This window comes from Urtica dioica, chromosome 4, assembly GCF_054948205.1.
Source record: "Urtica dioica subsp. dioica isolate 48M chromosome 4, U.dioica_male_clone48M_v1_H2, whole genome shotgun sequence".
Taxonomy (NCBI): Eukaryota; Viridiplantae; Streptophyta; class Magnoliopsida; order Rosales; family Urticaceae; genus Urtica; species Urtica dioica.
In genome coordinates, this window is record NC_142759.1 from 5,519,974 (window position 1) to 5,537,768 (window position 17,795).

General features: G+C 32.8%; 2 protein-coding genes across 2 annotated transcripts; both read left to right on the forward strand.

Annotated features, from left to right (window-relative positions):
* Positions 1 to 6,751: 6,751 nt before the first annotated feature.
* Positions 6,752 to 9,044, forward strand: LOC149399648 (glyoxylase I 4-like). Its single transcript, XM_089613768.1, has 3 exons — positions 6,752 to 7,106; positions 7,206 to 7,329; positions 8,472 to 9,044. Exons 1-3 carry the CDS (start codon positions 6,925 to 6,927, stop codon positions 8,799 to 8,801), a joined length of 636 nt encoding a protein of 211 aa, XP_089469894.1. The 5' UTR covers positions 6,752 to 6,924; the 3' UTR covers positions 8,802 to 9,044.
* Positions 9,045 to 15,596: 6,552 nt separating this feature from the next.
* On the forward strand, positions 15,597 to 17,667 carry LOC149399649 (B-box zinc finger protein 18-like). The gene is made up of 5 exons (XM_089611955.1): positions 15,597 to 16,053; positions 16,510 to 16,606; positions 16,699 to 16,814; positions 17,093 to 17,347; positions 17,494 to 17,667. The coding sequence occupies exons 1-5, from the start codon at positions 15,961 to 15,963 to the stop codon at positions 17,500 to 17,502; spliced, it is 570 nt and encodes a 189-aa protein (XP_089468081.1). The 5' UTR covers positions 15,597 to 15,960; the 3' UTR covers positions 17,503 to 17,667.
* The last annotated feature ends 128 nt before the right edge of the window (positions 17,668 to 17,795 follow it).

Sequence of the window (17,795 nt, forward strand, 5' to 3'; positions counted from 1 at the left end):
TTGGCACCAATGTTGAGATTGTTGAGGTCACTTATCACGTGGTTAGAGGCGCCAAAATCTGGGTACCAGGCATCATCTCCAGATGTTGGCCTGATAGGAGCCTCCTTCATTGTTGGTGTGTCGGAAAAAGAAATGTTAAACCGATTGAAACATATGCGCGCTGAGTGGCCTTGTTTTCCACAAATCTGACATTGCACTCGACTGTTGTTGAAACGGCCTCTTCCAAACCACCGTTTTGACTAGGAGAGCCAGATGGGTTGTTTTGGTGAAAATTTGGTTGGAATTTTGTGTTTGGACTTGAAAGAGGAGTTTGTAGTTTTCTTTGTGTGGTGTAGTGAGAAGCAAGGTTAACACTCGGAAGATGGGGGGTCTTGAGATGGTGGTGTGGGCCTGTCTAGGTGGGCTTCGAAGTTAAGTAGGAGAGAACCAACATCAACACTCATGTATTCTTCAAATCAAGTGGTTATCGGAACAATAACTGAGTCATACTCACTGCCGAGGCCACCAAGGAGATGAAGAACTCCGTCCTCGTCAGTGAGTTTATGACCATCAGACCAAAAAATCAAAACATTAATTCATTTTAGAAAGGTAGTCTTTCATTGTCATTGATCCCTTTTCATGGTTTGGACTTGTAGTTTGTAGTGCAAGATTTTCGCTTTTGATTGGCCGGCAAAGGAACTGCCTAGCGATGTCCATATCTCAAATGAGGTGTCCAAGTCAACTGTGGTGACAAGAAAACCTTCACTGATTGAAGCGAGAAGCCAAGACACTAGGAGTTGGTCTTGGCGTTCCCAAAGGTCAAAAGCTAGGTTTGGGAGGTCATTTAAGGTTTATGGAGGCTGATAAGCAGTTTTAGAGATGAACCAAATGAGTCCATAACCTCTGACATCAACCATGACTTTTTGGTGCCATAACAGGTAATTTGTATAGGACAAACAAATAGTGAGGAATTGATGTCCATGATTAACGATGGCTTGAGGAGGAAAGGGAGGTTGTTCATTTTCTGGTTGAGAGGAATAGTTTGGTTTGGGTTCAAAATTTCAGGATTCTCGACCATTTATGTGACTTTATGAAGGCTAATATGGCTCTGATACCATATGAAGAATACAAAAGTAGTAGATAAACGGAAAGAGACTACTCTATATTAATCAGCCTTAATCAATGTTGTGATAGGTGTTGCCTTATATACACCATTTTACACAATTAGAAAAAAATAGAAAATAAATACAATATCTGTTGTCACAATAACTGTCAATGTACGATTCTATAACGGTCAGAAAATCAATATGTACGAGAGATATTCCTTTGTCGAAGGTAATTTCTATGTCACGTTCGTATCAGGTTGAGAATGACAAAGAACGATATAAATTAACTTGTGAAACGACAATAAAAATAAGTTGTCATTTAATCTCTGTTCTTCACAATACATAAGTCAAAGTTTTATTTACAGTCTCAAAAAAAAAAAAAATGAACGCGTAACTTTAATTATTTTTTGCTATTTTTTTTTTTTGTTATTTTGTTAATACATTAGTTAAAAAGACTTTTGTATAATTTTTTTTCCTCAAAATTTAAGACTAATGAGAATGGTATGATCATCTTCGATGGCCCACAACCTGGAGAAGAGGAAAAAAAAAAAAAGGAGTCCAATGTCAGAGGGAAAATGAAGTGTTCAATGTGCCTGCAATTTCAATACGAAAACAAATCGCCTCAGCTGTTCATTTCATACACACATGAGCACAAAAAGAAATAGTGAATCAAGACTCATTATAAAAAACGAAGAATAGAGAGCAAAAAACAAGTGATATTCATGCTGAGATTTGAGTGTCCTACATACAAAATATGACATCTGTTGAGTGTCGTATATGATCCCAATATGGAGGAAATTTGGTGGCAAAAGGTCCACATTGCTGCCATTTGGTTAGCCATTAAGTCAACATTGGTCCACAAATACGTTAAGAGTTTTTCTTCATATCTATTTAATAATACTACCTTCATAAAGTCCCCCATAGGGATTTCGCCAAGTATTAATAATAGTCATTTTTTCTGACATTATTTTAAGTTGGAGAAAAATATTAAATAGACTCTGTCACGACTCGAGAACCAGTCTATAGGTGTAATCACATGGAAGTATAATCACACAAATTCAATTATAATAAAATGATTAAATAAAACACATTCATCTAAATCCTTTTTAATAATGTTTTGGTTTGGGGATACATATAAAGAATATATTAGGTTGGATTAGATGATTTGGCTTTGCAGTATATTAGACATACAAATACAAACACAGAAGTTAGGTAATGATTGAATATTTTTATGAATATATATAATAATTTGCTAAATTTTCACTAGCAGCCATGCAGTAGTGGAAGTGGAACATGTTTTATTAATTCATATAATCATTTTAGTATTTTTTTTTTAAGCCAAGAAGGGCTCATTTTGCTGATCATCAGCAACATTCCAATTTCCAAATAATCTGAATATCTAAACAATCGCTCTCGAATAAATGTATGAGCTGTCTTATTCATCGAATCTGTAGGTAAAAATCACCACCCAATTCTATTAAAGACACCCAAAATCTCAGCAATAGCATTAAAAAAATGGTAGTTTTTTAAAAAACTCTGCCGCAGCTACTAAAGAACACTCTCAGCAAAAAGATAAGAAGGTATTTTATTTTTAGTAAATTGTAGCTTGTCGCGGTTAGAATAGAAACCACACAGATTTACACCAATACTAATTAAGATCATTTTTTTTTTTTTTTAAGGCAGCTTCGCTGTAGTGGGGATTGAACACACGACCTCCACACATGAAGTGGTGTGAAATTAACACTAGGCTATCCTAGGTACCACTCTAATTAAGATCATTAACTACGTAAATAATTAAGATCATTAACTATGTAAATTAATTGAATAATTTAAATCATCCTCCCTCGAAGACAAACGTGCTTTGGTCATTTGGTCCTGGGCCTGGCTAAGATTCCTCGTTCCAAACAAAATGCAAGCAATTTACTAGATTAAAAAACTGAGCTTTGCCGATTCTACTACTTAATTACACTTTTTTCAGTAAATTACACGACATACTAGCCAAAATTATATCGGCCTATAGCTGTAGTCTCATGCAATCAGTGACGTTTTTTATTCTAAATCTTCTTCTTTATAGATCGACTGATACCAAAAATGACAACTTTTGATTAATCAAGCCTTATTCATGAACATTAATGGGCCTAGTCCTAAACTTCATTTCACTCCGTTCGATATCTCACCTCAGGATTGGGCTTCACATAAAGCCCAACACTTTTGGGATTATTCCAAAATAATGGCAAGATTGCGTGACAGGCATTTGAGAGCGCTACCACAGTTCGGGAAATTTGGATTTTATGGAGCGCCTAGTCCGTCATCACTGACCCGCTCAAAGGCACTCCAAATTACATTGTAAGGTTTGTAGCTCTTTAATAAATAAATAAATCAATAATTGATCGATATTTTATTTTTTGTTGAGGTTATGTTTTGGTTATTTTGCTACATTGTCATTATTGACGGAATTTTTTTTTATAGCTAAACATATTTGTAAATTTCTACAATAAGACTTGCCAATATATTTGTTTAATATGAAAATTATTGGGACTTATTGCGAGCAATAGGGAGTACTTGGTCGTAGTGGTTACGGAGTAGCGATGGACACCAAAGATCCGGGCTTCGTCGTCGAGTGGGACCAAGGGGAAGGACTTGTGGAATAAATTTTGGAGCTTAAAAGTAGGGGTGTACAAAAATGACCCAAAAATTGATTAAACAGATAACCGAACCAATTTGGAATCAAAATTCGGTGCCACAACATTATGTCAAAAATTTGGTTCGGTTAAGTGATCCGATTTATGAAACTGGATCGGTTATCAGTTTTGAATATCCGAAAATTTGGTTTTTGGTTATTTAACCGACTTTTTTTTTTATAAAACGGATTATTAATTTTGAAACTGGATAACTAGTTATGAAACCAGATAACCGATTTTAATCGGATAACCAATTTGTAAACTTATTAATCAATTTTTTTATTTCTAAATTAGTACAAAATTGTTGGAAAATAAATTGGTTTGAATCGGAAAATCAGTTATGAAACCGGATAACCGATTTTTTGGATAACCAGTTTAAGAACTAGATAGCCGCTTTTCAAATTCGGGTTTCAAATTGGATTTCGATTTTCAAAATCGAACCAAACCGAATCAGTTTCAATCCTACATAAACGTGCCTCACAAGGTCAAACTCTTTGCATGGAGAGATGTTATAAGGAGTTGATTCCAACTCAGCGCAACCTTAGTTAAACGAGGTATGGATATACATCTATGATCACTTTGTGACAACACTTTCACAAAGAGATCATAGAATTGAAAGATTTTTATATTAAATTTTTCTTCTTCTCATTTTAGACCTAGTTCAATATGTCAAAATTAATATTGGTATTGTAGTAGTTGTTTTCCGTAATTTGGCCGTGCGCTTTGAGTAGTTAATATTTATTATTATATCACTTTTTTAAGATTTATATGCTTTCAAGCCCGCTCTGATGGTCGAAAGCTTGGTGTAGAGTTGGGCCTAAGGTCCTCTTTCTAAAAGGGTCAGGCCTTCTTTAGGCATGAAAAAAGTCGGCCCAATCCTTTAGACAGCTTTACTTGCGAGTAACTATGAGAAAACAAATAGAGCTGAATGTGCATATTATAACCTAGTGATTATCAAACCACTCATCGGTTATAATGACAATTTGTTCCATGAAAACACAAATACAAATGCAAAGCAAAAGTAAACAAATTTTAAATCTCAAATTAGTCTTGTCCACGCCTACAACTTTTGAAAAAAAATTGCATAACTCGCAACTTTATAATCTTGTGGTTACAACTTACAATAGAAAAATCCAACATCTTGTAGTGTATATCTTGTGTAGTACAATAAATGTGGTATAAACTTTGGCCATATACGTGTATGAGTTTTCTCATTTGAAAGTTTGGGAAAATAATAAACTGTTTGAGGTATTTGAATCATTTCGGACAGCTAATGAGTTTGTAGGTACAAGAATAATAATGAGTGAACACATTCTTTCATTTGAAGCCACAGAGTTTGGCGAAATGACAACATCAAATGGTAGAAAAATGGAAACCAAAAACAAATTAGCTGATTTATGTGGGGGCAGAGTTTAATGTAAGCTTCTATATTGAGAACAAGCTTGACTAGTATCGTATACATAACACATGGTTCTATTGAATAAAGAAACAAAATAAATAAAATTCATGGCAATTTCATGTTAAGCAGAGGAAGCATCATGGAAATTTCTAAATTTTTTTTTTTTTTGGGAAAATTGTACAATATATATTTCTTGCTGAATTTTCCAGTCATATTTTCAAAAGTTTTTGGATCAATTTACTTACCTGGCCTAGATACATCAGCACTTCATTAAGATGAATGTAAATAATCACATAGAAGAGTTACAATACAGTGTTTCGGCGTACCATAATAAGTTGTTTTTTTTTTTAATATAATTAATGTCAGGCTTAATTATTAAAGGCTTAATTATTAAAGGCGTGTGGTTCCATCTAAAACCAAGTTTGGCAATTAGAGGAGTAACCCACAAACCTTATAAAGAGCCAAGGATCATCGGCACAGACATTGGAAGCGTGAAGTATAAGTCCGATCAGGTAGCCCACAATCGAGAACGGGCCCCGCTCTGATACCATATTAAATGTGTGGGGTTCCATCTAAAACCAAGCTTGGCAATTAGAGGAGTAACCCACAAACCTTATAAAGAGCCCATGATCGTAACACCCAGTCGATGTGGGACTATCCTTGATATTAATATTACGCTCGTGTCACTTGTAAAATAGTCAAAGTTATTTAATCTTGACTATTACAAGGGAAATAATTAATGTCATGCTAGGATGTAAGGGTGTTCATGAAAACCATCAAACCGAACAATCCGATTATCTAAACTATACCGCACCTCATTAAAATCCGATGAAGTATAAGTTGTAACCAACCCAAACCGCAATTGTTTCGGGTTGGTTTGATTTTTTTATAGTCGTGAGATTGAATTGAACCAAACCAACCCGATAGTGTTAATCCTTTAATTTTTTAAAGATTGCAAATATTTTATATGTACTATTGTTAAATAAAATATCATTTTTTAATAATATTATAAATAAATAAAAAAATATTTAGTATTATACTTTATTATTTGCGAATACACGTAGATTTGGTAATTAAAAATATGCGTAATTTTTATTTTAATATATAAACTTTCTAAAAATAAGTAAAAAATTATTTTATTTGACATAACGTATTAGATATAATATAAATATATGATTTTCACTCGAGTTTTAAAGTCATTTTTCGATAATTATAATCCGAAAAAACCAACTCAAACTGACCCTATTATTTTTGGGTTAATTTGGCTTGGTTTTAACTTTCAATCGAGTTGATTTAGGTTTTATAACTACAAATTAATTATAGCGATTCGAGTCGTTAACACATTAAAAAACCGACTAACCCAATCCGATTACAGCCCTTACTAGGAACTTCGTTTATTCATCTATGATCATACGTAGTAACTTCGTTTAATTTCTCCAATCCCCCTACTCACTCACCCCCCAAAAAAAAATTAAAAGTTTAAAAAACATAGTTGGACGATCAGGACATATAAGACCCCATATATATTCAGTAATTTGTCTGATTTGGATGAGAGAATTTGCTAGGAAAGTTCGTCACTGAGGAAATTGCTCAACAGAGTTTTGAACGAAATATACACAGCAAATATCTCGCTTTATATATACAACTCTCTCAAAGTCGGAGTTCATCAATCATTGGTGTGACTCACATATATAATATAAACTACTAAAAGAAAAAGAATCAACTCAGTAATCAATAATCAGTTGGTTATTAGAGAGTGATGATGATGAGCAACTTGACGGAGATAGAAGAAGCAAGCAACTGCGAGGCATTGCCATTACTCTCGTTGAACCACGTTTCGTTGCTTTGCAGATCGGTTTGGGATTCGGTTCGATTTTATGAAGACATTCTAGGGTTTGTTCTCGTCAAGCGTCCTTCTTCTTTCAAATTCAATGGAGCTTGGTATGTTTGTTAACATATATATATATATGTGCCATATATTATGTAAAAAAAATTTAAAAAATGAATAATTAATTAATAAAATTATTTTTATAATAATAGGTTGTACAACTACGGAATTGGAATACACTTGATTGAAAACCCGGCTCTCGTGGATGAATACGACGTCAATATGATAATGGAACCTCGACAGATCAACACGAAGGACAACCACATTTCTTTCCAAGTAAGTAAATAGTTAATTACTAATGAAGTTTGATGTTCTAGCCTCAAAAGTATAATTAGCAAATTAATAAACATACCTCTGAGAGAGAATAACAAAATACACACACATGACATATCCATCCTTAAATATTAAATTCTGATTTAGTAAATAAATTCACGAGACAAATAGTTTAATTTAAATATGCATCCATAAAAAAAAAAAATGGTCATAATGTTATAATAAGGGTCTTTTTAAGTTCTCCAATGATCCTTTTATTATAACTATTTACTTGATAAAATTTCATGATCATCTCTGATATATATTTTTTAAAGGATTTTTTTTTTAAATTTTTTTTATCATATATACCTATTGTTTTTAGAATGAATTTAAAAGTTTACATTTTTGTTGCCAAAATAGAATTATATTGTCATTATCATAAAAGAAAAAATAGAAGTTTTAATTATTTTTTCCGTGAATAATAAAACGGAAAATTTTAATGACATGCTACTTATTCTCGTGTTGGATGACTAAAATGTGGGTGTTCTCTATAAAATCCCTTCATAAAATTATTTATTAATTAACATATCAATCGTATATTCCTTGTTTCTTATGCACTATCGCATTTATACATTATGTTCGATCTTGGATCACAGTCATCACTGTGTTGTGTCAATTTTTATTTCTATGTTTTTCATTTATATGGTCCTTATATTTAATTCAAAAGTATTGCTTACTAATAAGTTGTAAAAAGTCTATTTTTTAAACTTTTTTAAATATAAGCTATTTTGAATAAATAAATAATTAAAAATACTATTCTTTACTAAAATAGTATTATTCATTCCCATAATAAATTATTTTAATTATAAGCATATAATACAACTTAAATTTTAATTACAAAATATATGAATAAGGGTGGAGAAAGTAATAATTATAAATTTCAAAACTGGTATTGTACTTATATACTATTATTGAAATGTTAACCAACGTCATCAAATTGGCTAATTTTCACTTTTATAGTATCCTTGCCACTTAATCAAATTGGTCAATTTATAATTATGAATCAAACGTTAATTAAAATGCAAGCGACAATTCTGTCGAACTAATTAATAATTAGTTGTTTTTATCTCTAACCAATATTCTTCACAAAAAAAAAAAAAAAAAAGTGCACAGACGTGGGGGTAGTGAAGCGGAGGCTAGAAGAGATGGGAATGAGATACGCGACGGCGGTGGTGGAAGAAGAGGGTTGCTTGAAGGTTGAGCAAGTGTTCTTCCACGACCCCGACGGCTATATGGTCGAGCTCTGCAACTGCGAAAACATCCCTATCGTCCCTCTCTCCTCCATTAATAATTGTGCCTTCAAACCCAAGGCAACTAATTATAATAATCACCATATCGCCTTCACCACCAACAACGCGCCTCTGTACTCGTGCGGTTTCATGGAGAATGTCATGATGGAGAGCTTGAGCATGGACATGTTGAACTTCTCATTCTGAGAGACTACTGAAGCAATAGTACGTACAAGACTACGTACCTACGTTATGTGTGTGTGTGTGTGATATCGATCAATTATCATTTTTTATACGTACCTTTAAAAGGAAGCAGAAAAAAAAAGGGTGAGAACATGCAGAATTAATAAAAGGCATTTCTTTTTATTTATTTATTTTGTGGTTCCATGTAATAATGGATGGTAAAATCTATGTATATGGTTTTCATATTAAAAATACATGTTTGATATACCATTTTGAGTTTTACATATAATTAGCTGGGTTTGGTTGAGATTAAAAAATTCTGTTTTTGTTTTTAGAAAAAACTAAACTGCTTATCCGGTGCTTGACAAAACTGTTTTTACAAAAAACTTCAAAAGCGATTTTAGATTTTGTACACGAGATGGAAAAGCTATGATTACTAGCTTTTGGATAAAAGTGTTTTTAAATTTTCTATACAAATTACTATAATATCCTCGTACAAAGTGTTTCTAAGTCATCTGTAATTTACCCAGTATGATATTCTAAATTCTATCTCCTCTCGTAAATTGTGAGGATTTTTGTACCATAATACATAATTTGTTTCTCTGCCCCATCTTTTTTTTTTTTTTATCTAAGAGTGAAACTTGTTCAAAAATTATTTGTGCATTTTATTGGAATATCATTGGTCGTTGGAGTCCAATAGTAGTTTGTCTCGTTACGTTATCTTTTATTCTCTTTGATTTTTTTAAGAAAAAAATATTATTCATATATATGCATATAAATAAGCATATTAATAATTATTATTTAATTTTAAAGAACATATCTATTTTAGTCTTTTTACTATAATATATTTATTTTACCAAACGCTAAATCAGCTTTTGTTACCAGCAACAACTGTTCTATAAACAGTTTACCAAACACCTGTCAGTTTAAAAAAAAAACAGTTTTTTTCAAAAGAAGAATTTAAAAGCATTTTTTTAAAACAAAGCTATGCCAAACGGGGTCATTATATATATTTTTTTATTTTTTTTTATTTTTATTTTTATTTTTTATAAACGTGGACGGCACCACGAGAATTTTATTGATAAGCCCTCACTTGTGGCGGATGAAAACCGTGGTTACAATATAAGAATTTTAACCGTGGTTACAATATAAGAATTCAAAAATACTGAAAAGGGATAAATAAGAAGGCAAAAGGCATAGATTACACAATTTTTTTATGATATCTATATCCCGTGCAATCTTTTACAATTAAAGAACGAATATGAACGGGTAAACTATCAAAATCAAAAATTGTAAAACAAGGTAGAGAAAAACCAGACTTGCTAAGAGAGTCAGCCACCATGTTCTCCTCCCGATACACATGGCTAATATCAATGTTCATTATAGCCCCCCTAATCATGTTCCAACGACACTCGATGTACCAAGGCGTTTTAGTTTTCCCAACCAGAGAATCAACAAGGATTTTTGAATCACTCTCAATGCTAGTGATATCTGGCCAAAGATCCGAGAGATTAAGAATGCTAGTAACGAGACTTTCTGTCTCCGCGGCCAGGCTATTTATTACCTTGGCAGGACCTGCAAATCCACAAATAAATTTACCTCTTGTGTCTCGGATGACTCCTCCAACAGCCCCGCATCCATTACGAAAAGCACCATCAATGTTCAGTTTAAGGCCCTCCTTTGGTGGCTTCCAGCAAAGCCATGCATCGCTACGGATTTTCTTATCAGTTCCCTTCGGATTAGCCAGAAGTAGAAGAGAAATATATTGCTCAACGCTGCGCTGGGTTTTGTCCCTACTCATGACTCCATCGTCAAAGTGGCTAAGGCATCGTGCCTTCCAAATTTCCCATAACGTCATGCTCCCTGAATTTTGCTTTTAACCCAACGGGGTCATTATATATGTATGCATAATTTTGCCGTAGTTTTCGTTTGCATGAATATGAGTACTATATATAGTTGACATGACATCATATATAATAGATACAAACAAATTTTAAACATAAATTAGACAGCATATTTTATTATAAAATAAAATTATTTACATACCTCATCATGAGGGTATTTGGCTCTAATTTGAAATCAAGGCATTATAGCCGAGTAGCCCAAATAAAACTATCTAATTTATATTTAATCAACGTCTGTAAATGTTTGGACACGTTATATAATGTTGAAACTGTTTGCCTAATTTACCCCTAAACTAAAACACTTAAAAGACTTTATCAAAATCAGAAATAATATTATATACAAAGCAATTATTGACGCGCCTGGTTCCGATATTCAAATCAAAACTTCCCCATACACTCGCGACCTTAAGTTTTAAAAATAAAAAAATTCCAAAAATTTCCTCCAACGCTTTTCTCTGTAAACAAAAATCCTAGAAACTCTATTCAAAAAATCGAAGGAAGAAAAAGATGAAGTTCGAAAGAAGAAGACGAAGAATTCCAAATATTTTCAGTTATTTCCAAATATTTTTAGTTATTTTAAAATATTTTTTTAGCATCGCAAACACGATAATCACACCAAAATAAGTTTTCAGAGATCCAAAATAATTTATCAAAAGTGATTTCTAAAAGAAATAAATCATCACTCTCAAACAATAATCTTGACCAGATTCAAACCACTTAAAATATTTTATAAACATCTAAATTATATTCATAAAAAAATTAAAAATATCTCAAAATATATATTTTTTAAATTCAAAATGTAGAACGACTTCATTTCATATAAAAAAAATATATCTCTGAATAAATATTTAAATTATCTCTTAACACTAAATTAATTTGTACGCAAATTCCTCCAAACAAATCAAAACAATCAAAAGAAAAAATTATTTATAGAAACTAAATTATAATCTAAACTTATCCCCATATACAATGCGCTATACCCACATATATATCATATATAATCAACTCAAAAATTCCATTTAATTGAAGAAACAAAATTGACTGACTCGAGAGATAGGATAACCATGTAATATGCGCACCACTAACCAAGCATTCTAAAAAATTACAAAGCCAACTAAAAAATTACAAAGATGTATGGAGGGGTAAAGAAGGAACAAAAGTATTTTAACCCCACAAATACACAATTAGAAGGAAAAAAAAATTAAGGAAAAATTTAGACTCATGGACAAAATATAGGCAAAATTCACAATTATATAATTATTTAAAAAAATGAGGTAGATTTGAAATTTTATAAAAACAAATGAGATAGATAAGAAATTTATAAAATAAATAAGGTAGTTATAGAATCTATATTTTAATTAATGGCATTTAAAAGTTACCATATTAAAATAAGGTATTTAAGGAATTTACTCAAAAGTTGGGAAGGTCAATGTGGGTCCGCCCCTAAAATGTAAGTCTCCAGCGAACTAGAACCACATCCATAATCTACCAAGGCAACAAAGAAATCAACGAATTTTTTTAAGGCAAGTTTTGGTGTGTCAAATGAGAGGATAAGAGACCCGCCTTTAAGATACTAAGCAAGACTGGTTACAAATGTTCTTGCAACATTTATTAGTCACGAAGGCGCTCCTTAATGCTTGAAGGTTACACATCGTACAAAGTGTTCAACATCAATGCAACAATTTTGCACCATTAATTCTGGACTTGTCCAAATGTTCAAAAAATTATCTAAATATTTATATGAAAAAATGAAATTATAAAAATTAAAGGAGACACCCACCCACCAGCCCAGCCTAGCTCAGTCCGAACAATCGGTTTAACGATGTGTACGATAGATATAAGCTTGTGTATATCTTAACTCGTTTACAAAATTGGGTCACCATGAGGACCCAATCCATTAGTTAGAGAAAGTCTATATATGTACTACAAAATCAACATAACATTGTGGAAATTTTGCAAATTTGTTCCTGTCACCATTTTCATAATATTTTAGGCACATTTTGAACATTAATTTCCCATTTCATCTAGCTTTGATCTTGACAAATAAATATCCGATCTTATACTTCTCGAACGAGAAATAAAAATCTGTTCTAAAATTTCATATTTGAAAAGTCGACGTCATTCCAATATTTTATAAATCAGCTACTTAATTAGATAAGAAGTCTTCTATATTATCAATATTTCCTGCAAGTTGACGTATAGAAGAACCTTATGTTGCTATCTCCATCCTTACACCAAAGCTCTCAATATATCGTTAAGGTTCGCCACGAGTTGGCTTAGATAAAATATTCAGTATTAGTAACAGATTCATTAAATAAACAAAAAATTAAAAAAATAGCCAACTTAAACGTTTGATATTGCTAAATAACCAATATTAAGTAAATAGCCATAAATGATGACGTGACTTAATATGGAAGTGGCTATTTACTTAATATTTACATTTGTAAATATATAAAATTGACTATTTACCTAATATTTACCAAACCTTGGCTATTTAGCAATTCTCAACGTTTAAATTGGTTATTTTGCTAAATTACCCTTGAATAAAATAAAATAAGTTTTTAAAAGATGAAAATTATGCATATAACTCAATTAATTTTCCACGCTAAAATTCTAGCTGGACTATCTACAAATCAAAGAAATAGCTCAAAATAAAATAAGACTCATGCGACATATTATAGAAACGTATGCATTAATTGAACTATTTTTATTTTTAAATAATTAAATTATAATTTTAATTAAAAGTAGTTATTTAGCAAACTATCATTAATAATTAAACTTATTTACCAAATATCACTTCTCCTTTTACGGGTAGGACGTGAGATCGAATTCCACGAGCAATATTGTTCATATTTATTTAATTTTTTGGTGTGTTTGTGTGATAGCATGAAAGATTATTATATTTGTCCAAACTTTCATATTTGTATATATTTGTTCTTGTATCATTAGCTAATAATGTTCCCTCTAAAAAAAAAAGTTTTTACAATTTTTTTAATAATTTATATTGTCGTACGGAAGTAGAAACCCGCGAAATTAATGGTGAAAGGTGGGGGGATAACGTTGTCCCGTCATAGATTGTAATCTTGCCGAACCAATTAGGTATATATCTTTATCGTGTTCACTCAATGTGGTCAAAATCAAAATACATGCTCAGATTCCTTGTGCACTCAAACATCAAACCGGGAAAAAATAAATGTACAACTATCATTATATATTAACAGCGCAACAAAGAGGGACCAACCCCTTGGATACAAAATTACAAATACAAAGGACTTAAATGTCATTTCGGATGTTGCAGCAAGTCTTCCAAATTTATGAAAATCACATGCGTCGATGGGAAATGGCCCATAAAAATAGTAAAAAGTAGAAAATTATTTTTTCAGATAAAATGCTATTTTCACTAAAACATCGATATGCAATAAAAAATTGCATGGAAAAAATGTTGCATAATATGAAAATTTTGATTGAGAGTGATGATCAATACGAAAAAATCATGTGGAAAATGTTCTTAAGAGTGTCCGTTCTTCTTCTTACATTACTTTTTTTTTAAAATGATCGAGTTCCTTGTTCGTAGGTTGATAACACAAAATTTTAAATATTTTTTAGTATTAATAATTGAACAATTTTTCATAGTCGAGTTTTTTTTTATGCCTTCGGATTATTCCTGAGTTTTTTTTTCCCTGTGAAAGTCTAGATCTATTTGAAGTAGTTAACCTGTTAAGTGTTGTTAAGAGGTGTAATAACAACTGCAAAGACAACAAGCAACAAATAGCAAGTAAACAAATAAAAGTAAAAGACACCAAAAATGGTAACCCAGTTCGGCTTCAACTGCCTACTCAGGGGATATGAATCCCAGTGAAAATAGTAACTTCACTAGTCAATAGTATGAGTACAGTAACGGAATACACATGGAGTATAAACTTCCAGTATTCCTAACTCCAAACTATTCTAGATAGTCACTAATCTAGGCTCCCCTCACTTTTCACCCTAACACTCTCTCAGTGTATCAATGTATATGAACCAACAGCAACCACTGTAAAAAGCTAGATTTGTTGTCATCGGAAAGACACAAACACTAGATAACAAAGACACACTTTTTTCTTCAAAAAGATTTTGGCAACACAAGTGTGTAACCCTAACCAAGGGTGAGACATTCTCTTAAAAGAGACAAACAAAAGGAATGTCATCTGATTCGAAACAGAGACAGATGACGCACATCCACCGTGGCCAGTTAAAAAGCTGTCAGCGAAAGCACGTCGTATCCTGACATAGAGAAATAAATGATGTCATGTGTGATGCGATGAACAACATGAGAGACAAGAGGATTGCTTGAATCAAAACGTCAAATTCCATGTAACAACATTTTGTAAGGAGGAAAATAAAGCATATGAGTGGCTAAAAGTGGATCAATTATGTGATACACAGTTTAGTTTAGTAATAATTATACACAACTTCAAAGTGAATGTCATTTCAATCATAACAGACATCAACTACCCTTGAAAAAAGTGGGTAAATTATTTAAACCAAAAAGATCAAAGGGTATATAGTCTATAAAACCTCATTTTCTGCTAAAAAAATTTTGAAAAAAATATACAGGGCAATTGAAACAATCCCAAAATACAGTGTGTGAGAGTGGGACCCAATCAGATATGTAAGTAATGGGCGAGAATTGCTTGGAGGCCTTGTCGAATGCCAACCCCACAAACTGCTTTTCAAGTTTGTGGCTACAAACAAACAACAAGCTTAAAAAAAAAAAAAAAAAAAACCCTCTTTACCATTTTGGTTGACAATAAAGCAAAAGAATCCATTTTCCTCTCTTTGTTTTTGTATCATTTCTTGTCTGTTGTAGAAGAGTATACGATAAATAAATTATAAAAAATGAAATATTAAAATTTATAAGACAACAAAAATTGACTTCTCGAATCTCCCGTTAAAGGTCCTACTCCAAGACTCCAACCCAATTCCAAGCCTTCATCGTCCTTTCATCTCTCTCTCCCTCTCTTGTTTTTCTCTAGTTTCTTTCTTAAACCCGTATTCCCAACAATTACTTTTATAATATACGATTGAATCGCTACTAGGCTTAGGACAACAGACTCGGCTCTTATTGGATACTTTTATTCAGTGAAGAAACAAGGAGTGAGCTAAGCTATCCAGTTGGTTTGCATTAAGATGCGGTTGATGATATCGTTAGAGGGTTAGGTGTAGATAGAGAGAGATCATGAGAAGATTTGAAGGAGATTTATCATCATCATTATTATTACTGTTATTATTATTGAGTTATGCGAACACTGTGCGACGCTTGTGAAAGCGCAGCTGCTATTCTCTTTTGCGCTGCCGACGAAGCTGCTCTCTGCCGTGCCTGTGATGAAAAGGTAATCTCTGTAAAATATAAATAATATTCGAAATAAACTTTTTTTAAATATGCCCATTTGGTGTTTTGATGACCAAGATCCTAAAGGCCCAATCTTTTTCTAATATGACTTTAATGAGTGTTTGTAATGTGTCGATGACATGGAGATAAAAATAAGATTGTTCAATCAAGCAAAATGGAGGTTTATGAAAGTCGTAGATATGAGAATAAATTTCTGGACTTCAATAAAGATTTAGTCTTTATGGTGTTTTGTGCTGTCTATGTTTTTTCTCTACTCCAAGTATTTTACCTAGAAAACAGGCTCATCTTGAGTGATTTTCTTCTTGTTCAATTTCGTCCCAGTGACTAGACTGAATGTTGAATTAGTATGATTTGGATACTCAGATGTCAATGGCGAGTCTCAAATTTGTATGATTTATAACTTGGTGTTAGAACTCTACTGAAAATGATATGACAGGTCCACATGTGCAACAAACTCGCTAGCCGTCACGTTAGAGTTGGGCTCGCAGATCCCAGCGATGTCCAAAAGTGCGACATTTGTGAAAACGCCCCTGGTACGTCTTGCAATTCGGCGTTTAGTAGATCTATTTTCCGTTCGAAAGAATTTGACTTTTATTCCCTGCGATGTTAAAAAAAATGCGTGTAGCTTTCTTTTACTGCGAGATCGATGGGAGCTCGCTTTGTTTGCAATGCGATATGATTGTTCACGTCGGCGGTAAAAGAACGCATGGAAGATATCTCCTCTTGAGACAAAGAGTCGAGGTTCATTCCTTGTCCCTGAACTCTTTTTTGTGATTTTTGTCTCAAGTATCGTGGAGTGTCATCTGAGAACCAGTTGAAAAAAGAAAAATTCCGCGGACTTAGCCGCTTGATACTTTAGATTTGCAATCTAGCCAACGTTTTAGATATGTTAAAAATCTATCCACATTTGATGTATCACATCGTTGATGTATCAGATAAAACCCTCGAAAGATCGGTTTTACTTTGCGTAGTTGGAAATTGGAATGAATGTCGAATGTGTTATGGTTGTGTGCACATAGTTTCCGGGGGACAAAACGAGCAACGTCGACGAGGCTAACATAGAGCAAGCTGAAGCGAGAAGAGGGCAAAGTCAAGCCCCTCCGAAAATGATGGCATCGTCTTCGGCAGAGGAGAGCGATCGGAATCAGAGGGCTTCGCCGATTCGTCTATCGGAGCCCAACAACGCCGAAGGCCATCATCCAAAACGCGACAACAACTTGATCGACTTGAACATCAAGCCCCACAAGCAGCATGAACAATCTTCGAATAATCAGGTAGCTAGTTTCGACTTGCTTTCTCGTTGATATTATCATTGGATTGCCTAACATTTGGTCTTTTATGGGCACAGCTTTTTTTTCCCTTTCTTTTGAGCATGCTTATCATAGATGTCTAATTCGCAGCGGAAATCGTGGTTTTGCAGGATCAATGAGATGTTTTACATTGACTTGACTTTGACTTGAAGCAGCCATTTTCAAGGGGTTAAAAAATATATTGACCGAGTTATGTTACATAACTTATGTATATGTCAGTAAGAAAACTAGAACTTGGCTTTCAGATGCTAGTTTTAATGGACAAATCATGGTCATTCGAGATTTTTGGAGAGATCATTTTTCCATTGTCGTAGATGTTACTTTTCAGCTGAAGTACTAGACAGTAGCTGGCGGAAAATTAGCATCCATTTAACTTTTGGATAGAGCTTCGATATAAATGCGCTTCAACAAC